We start from the raw sequence: 7,564 nt of genomic DNA, 5'->3' as shown, positions 1-7,564 counted from the left end.
CATCTTAACAGGACTGAGAGAAAATACTTTCTTTTTTAATAGAACTATAAATGTGAGCAATATTTTTATAGAAAAATTCCAGCAGCATATAAGTCACAAAACTGATTATACCCTTTCACCCAAAAATATAACTTTTGGGACAATGGTCTAAGGATATTATTAAAAGAAGAAAAAAAGCCAATCTGTAGAGATATTCATAACTTCTGAATTTGTAATAACAAAAAATGAAAGCAGTGTTTGGGTCATCAGTTTAGAACTGAGATAATAGTAGTGTTTAAATTAATTATGATTTATCAATAGAATACTATTATGCTATTAAAAAGGATAGCAGAAATATAAAGCAATATGGAAAGAATTATACAAAGTGATGCCTAGTAAAGAAAATATGAAAAAAGAGAAAATATAATGATGAAAAACTTCCCAATAATTGGCAGTATTCCAAAATAAAATGTGCTATCCCTGGAGGTAGTGAAGTAGCTCACTGAAGTTCTTCAAACAAAAACTGAATGGCCATTGCAATAATACTGGGATTGGTCCATGAGTGGCTGCTTCACTTTCAGACTGGGTGAGATAAAAGACACTGTCTCAAAAAGAAAAGTAAAAGTATCTGAAAGAAAGGCAATACCTAATTTGATGTATTTGTTAAGCCACAGGACTGAAACTACCTCTACTGTTATTTAGCATGGATTCATTTTGTTCTCCTTTATCCACTCTCTATTTGCCTTGAATGAGATTCTTGTAGGTAATGGGGCAATATTTTCGATAAAGATTTTCTGCCAATGTGTTGCTCCCTCCAATCACAGCTTTCTTCTCGTGGTTCATGTAGTTCCATAAATGCAAGGCATAGGAATCATTAAAACTTGGTTCTACATCCCAGACCTGATAGTAAAGTTTCCAATTTGGATAGGAGATAGGGTAAAACCGCTGGGGATGCAAGAAGGAGAAATATGGGCACCTGAGGTCTCTCAACTCCTGAAAATCTGTAAGATTACACCACAGCTTCAGCATTCTTGTCATTAGGTCAGGGCCCTGGTGGCCCCAAATGTCCCCATTGTAGTGTTCAATAAAGTTCTCCATACATTGCCAAATGAAAGGGTGATGATGGTGGAACCCAAAAATCCCATTGCTAGAGAATTTAGAAGCTTGTGCTGCCAGAAAATTATCCTCTGGAATGGATCTTATAGAAATTATGTCGGTGTCCATGTAGATTCCACCATATCGCCAGATGAAAGCAAGCCTACAAGCATCTGAACTGATGTGAACCCAGTTCTTTTCTGCGCTGGAATTGACCTGCAGGGATAAATAGAAATGAATCTTCTGAGAAAAATCAAAGCTAAAATTTTTAGTAAAAAAAAATTCCCAGACTGACAATGATCACAATGGCAACTTCCAAAGAATCAAAAGAAAATGATTTTTTACTTGGAAAGATCATCTCATCCAAAATTCGCATTGAAGGAACTAGGTCTATCTAATTTGTCCAAGAAGATATGGTCTATAGAACACAAAAGCATTAGATCCAGGGGTCACAAGCAGTTGGCAGAACCTATGACAAGGGTCTTTGGGAGATCTGCATTTGTGAACTAGAAAGGGTAGCAATGGAATTAGGCATGAGCCCTTTCTATCCTCAGATATTATCTCTATCAAAATATTTATCTGTAATGATATTTGGTCACTGCTAACCTGTACTTCTCTTACTTGTTTAGCCAGATTGTGTCTCTCAAAGTTGCAAAACTTCACATAACCCAAGCACTTTGAGATTATCATCATATTACAGTTACAAATGGCCAACCTTTTTGTTGTTTCTTGTAGGCCTACCCTAAGGGGACAATTTAACCTCTCTTAGCATGTTTCTTCATGTGTAAAAATTATATAAATACATATAATACCTATTTCAAAGGTGGTTGTGAATCCCAACTAAGAGGATCTATTTAAAGTACTTTGCACCCTTTAGAATTGCATATAAATGTCTACTATTATTATCATCTTCACTCTTCTCGTTGTTTTTTTTTTTTATTTAAAGTTGTTGTTGGGGTGGCAGTGGGTAGTACAGGAGGTAGTCCAGTAGCTAAAACCTTGGATTTGGAGACCTGAGTTTAAATTCGACTTCAAACCTGCACCAGCTGTGTGATGTCTGGGCAAATCACTTAACCTCTCTCTGTCTCATCTTTCTCATCTCTAAAAAAGGAACAATAATAGCACCTACCTTCCAGGTTTGCTGTGACAACCAAAGGAAAGAGCATATGTAGAGCATTTTGTAAACCTTAAAGCACTCTAAAAATTATTATTAATCAAACATAATCATACGTTATTAGTCATACATAATCATAAACATACAAAAATTAGATCCTGGAACACAAAAAAATGGTGATCCTGAAATTCAGTATTATAATGTATAACTATGCCTTATTGTAATCTATATGAACAATATAGTTTGGCAAATGAACTGTTTAATTGAAATTTTGCTGATTTATTATGTATTTTTGGTAGCAAAATGAAATTCCAATTCCTAAGTCCCCATAGCAGCAAAAATTTTCTTAGTCATCTCTAAGTCTGAGCTGATACCATGTAGCATTACTCTTGATACTTCCTAAATTGGTTTAATGTAAATTATTTGTAAGACATAAGTATGTTATCTTCAAGAAGGAGGAAAAATAAATATACACTAGTAACAACCAACAAAAAAGAAAAGTGAAAGTTACTAGGTACTTCATTGGCCCGAGAGATATAAATTCTTCCCAGAGTCTAGCAGCATTTTTTAAAAATCCAGTTCTAAAAAAAACCTTTTAATTGACTGAGACCAAAAGAAAACAAACTAAAGAAAAGAACATTTTGAAATATCTTCTGTATTAATAATATGGAAATAGGTTTTGAACAATGATACATGTATAACCCAGTGGAATTGCTTGTCAGCTCAGGGAAGTGGGAGGGAAAAGGGGAGGGAAAGAACATGAATCATGTAACCCTGGAAAAATATTCTAAATTAATTACTTTTTGAAAAGAAAAGAAAAAAGAAAACCTTCTGTTGCCAGGCCCTGTGCTAAGCTCTGGGAATAGGGAAGGAGAAAAAATAATTTATTAAACACTTACCCTACTCCAAAAAAAAATATCTTCTGTAGCAAATAACAAGATATTTGCCCCTTCTTCCCTCCTTCCCGTCCCCATTTGAGTAACTGGGGAACATAAACTGTGTCTGCCATAAAAGATATACATGGTGATGGATGGGGCCAGGAACAGAGAAGAATTGAACAAGGAAAGAGAGAGCACAGGGTTTCCCCACCTAATCTTACTCCAGATCAAAGACGATGAAAGTTTTCAGGGCTCTGAAGAGATTTATCAATCAGGACTGAGGAATGAGAAGATAGGGTGATTATACTGCAGAGCAATCAGTAGTGGCAGAAAAGAAAAGGAAAGAGAATGGAAATTGGCGGGGGGATAAAGAGGGGAAAGAGAGTGAGAAAGAAACAGAAACAGAAATTTCTCTTCCCTTTCCCTATCCTTTAGTATTAGGTACAGAGAGCAACCGTCCTATGTAGGACTTAGGAGGAAGAGACACTGTCACAGGAACCTTCAGAGGCAGTACTTCAAGCAACTCTGGGAAGTGTACAGGGGTAAGGAAGGACTGGCCGGTGAGGGCTGGATCCTGGGAACAATCTTGTCTAGTGAACCTGCTTCTAGAAGTGCCTAATGATGTGGGATAGAAGGTCCCTCCTCTTGATTTTAAATTACATGTAGGTATTTTTGATGGTTTCTAGTCCATTCACCTCATACTGCAGAAATAAGTTTTGGATTGGCTGCTCAGTCAGAATTGAGTATTCATTCAAAAGGCACTCATCAGCCAGAGGAAGCCTCTTTGTTCCTGGTGCTGTTTGTGGCAAGAATAACTATAGGCCTATAGGTAGAGAGAGAAGCAAGCAGTGACAGCCATGGGAGTGGTTTTCTGCTGCTAGCTACTTCTCTTCCCAAACAGGACCCACATATGGCCAGAAGTGAAGATGGTAACCCTGTTTCTTTGCCTCTCTGCATTTATTCTTTCCTACCTTAGATGAAGCTATGTTGGAGAGAGGGCAGACTAGGTTATGACCTTTTGAGATCTCAAAAGGTACAGTGATGGGAGTTCAAACTAGAATTTGCACCCGTGCAGTTCCAAGGAGCTACTTACAACATCAGGCTGAACAATGAATCCAAATAGTAACTGAGACACTGTTTTCTGGAACAAGTTTGTCTATATGTATTTGAAAGTAAAGTTGACTAAGCAAATGCTTTACTGTAAATGCTTTAAATTTGAGCCTACTCTCCAATGGAATTGAGATAGTAGAAGGGAGAATATGCCTTTAGTTCAAGGGAATATGTTTGTACTTCCATTCTTTATATATTTATATCTTCTGGAATTATCCCTATGTTTGAAAAGCTTATTGATGTTAATTTAGTAAATGGTACTAGAATACTAATCATCAGTTCAATCAGTCATATAAAGAAAATACTAACAATTACTGGTGATTGATCCTGGGGAGGACACATCAGAATGGACGCTCAATATGGTGATATTAGAAAAGATGCACCCAACCCCTCAAGGGTACCCCTATAAAACAGAGGAAAAGATGGAGCCTTGCTCAAGGATCAAAGAAAAATGTTTCTGGGTCCGAAGAGAGAGAAAAAGAGTCTTTGACTCTTTTATTTTCTTTTTTACTCTTTGGACACTTACTCGAGTATACCATGAGAAGAGAGGTGTTTCCTTCAGCAAAGTTTCCATATCAAGAGGGAAAAGGAAGACATTCTTGATTGCTGACAAGAGGGAAAAAGCTGAATAGGTAGCATTTAATGGCAAATGAATAGAATTGTTATCCAGCCCTTTCATCAAAAAAATTATAGGTCTTTCAGGGTAAATTCTAGCTGCAGATTCAATAGCACATGAAACTAAGGGAGAAGGCTCCAACCTATCAGTGGTCTCCAGAAATACAATGTTTCTGCCATGTTTGAAAATGTTCTCAGGTTTCATCATGGTCTTGTATATAGGTGTGCAAGAAAAGAAACATCTGGGCTTCAGGGTCATTTCAATCAGGAATCCACAAGCGAACAGCAAAAAGATTGAAAGGGATATCTGGAACTCCTTCAGCATTGTTGTTTCTTCATAGATTTTTTTCTTTAAAACGAGAAAACAAATTGAAACATAAAAATTATTTTAGATACTGGCCTAGAAACAACAAACATCCCAATCAATTGAGTGGCAGCATGGAGTAATGGATGGAGTGTAGGAATTTAAGTCACAAAGACTGGAGCTCAAATCATACCACACAAGGTCTGTGTTCAACACAGAAAGGAGAGGGAAAAGAAAATGGAAAGAGTGGAGTTAAAACGAGGAGAGACAGACATACAGAAACAGAGAGAGTCAGAGAGAAAGAGAGGAAGAAGAGAAGGAGGAAGAAAAGAAGAGAAAAGAGGAAGAGGAGGAGGCGGCAGAGGAGGGGAAAGGAGACAGAGACAGAGGGAGACTGAGTGAACCACACTAACTCCATCTTGTAACTCAATTCTAGAGCTAGTTCACTTTTTTTTTAACCTTTCATCTTAAAATCAAAACTGCTTCCAAGGCAGAAGAGTGGTAAGGGCTAGGCAGTGAGAGGTTAAATAACTTGCTCAGAGCCATACAACTAGAAGTATCTAAGATGCTAGCTTACTTCCTATTCAATCAGGGGTCTGGTCCAGATTATGTCTTGTGAAAAAACTTTCAGTTGTGGGAACTAAACGAAAACCTTTTTGCATTGTTTGAAACTAGCCCTGCATGAGTAGGAAACTGGACCACCTGTTCCTATTGTTTAGAGACCCTTAACCAAGGACCAGAAATGCAGAGACATCCAAAGACTGACACAAGGAGTTTCCTCACAGTTGTACTTCTCAAACAACATATAGTCTTATCTGAAAAATGGTCCCATACTGATCAGTCAGTTATTGTTTCCATCTTTTGATTATATACAGACACTGTGAGGAGTAAGACATCTCTTTTTCTGAATCCAGAGAATTGTTCCTGTTTACTCTTCCCTTCCCAACTTGGAAACTCCTTATTCTTTCATCCAATTAGAAATAATATTACTTAATGTTGTATTATTTCCTTTCCACTAATGGACCTTATTTGATTAATTATTTTTAATGTATAAAAGTCTGTTGCCCCCAGTAGCTGAGGTCCAGCTCTAGATTGAAGAAGGGACCTCGTCCTGATTTGTTAAACAGTTGCCATGCATTACATAATAAATAAATATTCTCAGAATATCAAATTTTTGTCTCAGACATTTCATTCTTAACTTGTCACAGTTGAAACCCTTCAGACCTGGCTATGTTCCAAGACCAAATGAGTCACCACATCTTCCTGAGTAGATATATTTTATATGAAGATGAAGAATATTGACTATCCTTGCTACTTAGTGGTAAGTAAACTTCTTTAGGTTAACTTTTCAATAAATTATGAGTTCTTCATTTCACCCCAACATAAAATCTGAACTAACAAGGTATCAATTTCAGTATACCTGCCCCAGAAATAAATGTCCAAAGGATAGGGATGAACCTTTCTCAAAAGTAGAATTTCAAACTATTAATAAACCATATGGTTTTGAAGAAAAAGTAAAAAATGTTCTTCTGCATATATATATGTTTATATATACACATACTTGTGTATGTATATACAAAGATGTATATGTGTGCATGTGTGTATGCATACACATTTCTCCCTTCTTTGCAGAGCGAGGAAGTGATATAGAATATTGCCTATATTAAGACTTCATTGGTATATTTGATTAGTTTTGCTAAACTGTTCTTTCTGTTATTCTTTGAAAAGATGGCTCTCCAAGTAAAAGGGGAAGAAGAAATATATATCTCTATAGAAATAGAGATGGAAAGAGAAAAGAGAGAGTGGTAAAAAATATTTGTTTGATTTTTAAACAACCATATAAAAGATTTCCCTAAATCTCTAAAAATCAGAAATGCAAATCAAAATAATTTTGAGGTTTCATCTCATACCCAGCAACTTCACGAAAATAACAAAAAATAGGAATAATCAATGTTGGAAGAGCAGCTAAAATACTGATACACTAATATACTGTTGGTGGAGCTGTGAATGTCAGAACATGCTAAAAAAAGGCAAAATGATTTTTTTTAAGTGCTTAGAATATCACTTTGACTCAAAGATACTACTGCTATGCATGTACTTCAAAGAGGTCACAGAAAGGTCCTATGTACCTAATCAAAATGCGTAGAGCATCAAACAACTAGAAAGAAATTTGATTGCCAACAATTCAGAAATTACTAAATAAATTGTGGCACATGAATATAATGGAATGTTGCTATGCCATGTGTGATGATTAGGAAGAATTCAGAAAAGGATGGGAGAACTCAAAAGAACTCATACGAAATGAAGTAAATAGAAAGAGGAAAAGAAGTATATATAATTATTACAAATATGTAAGTAGAAAGAGAAGGGAAGGGAAGAGAAATTTCCTTAGTTTCTTTTTAGAATTAGGCTATGTAATCTTATCTTAATAACCCAGTCATTCTGTTCCTGACCATAAATTACCATACC

General features: G+C 36.1%; 1 protein-coding gene across 1 annotated transcript; it reads right to left on the bottom strand.

Moving 5' to 3' along the window:
• Positions 1 to 714: 714 nt before the first annotated feature.
• A4GNT (alpha-1,4-N-acetylglucosaminyltransferase) lies at positions 715 to 5,375 on the bottom strand. The gene is made up of 2 exons (XM_044666682.1): positions 4,703 to 5,375; positions 715 to 1,290 (listed from the first exon to the last, which is right to left on the bottom strand). Exons 1-2 carry the CDS (start codon positions 5,114 to 5,116, stop codon positions 715 to 717), a joined length of 990 nt encoding a protein of 329 aa, XP_044522617.1. The 5' UTR covers positions 5,117 to 5,375.
• Between the last annotated feature and the right edge of the window lie 2,189 nt (positions 5,376 to 7,564).

Source organism: Gracilinanus agilis, chromosome 3 (genome assembly GCF_016433145.1).
Source record: "Gracilinanus agilis isolate LMUSP501 chromosome 3, AgileGrace, whole genome shotgun sequence".
Classification (NCBI taxonomy): domain Eukaryota; kingdom Metazoa; phylum Chordata; class Mammalia; order Didelphimorphia; family Didelphidae; genus Gracilinanus; species Gracilinanus agilis.
The sequence above is the reverse complement of the archived record's forward strand: the minus strand, read 5'-3'. Positions and strand labels throughout refer to the sequence as shown.

Bases quoted from the DNA above. Each gene is read 5' to 3' on its own strand.
- A4GNT (XM_044666682.1), bottom strand. From the start codon at position 5,116: ATGCTGAAGGAGTTCCAGATATCCCTTTCAATCTTTTTGCTGTTCGCT. The intron at 1,291-4,702 runs GTAAGTGTCCAA...TTATCCCTGCAG, and splicing joins TCTTCTCATGGTATACTCGA to GTCAATTCCAGCGCAGAAAA.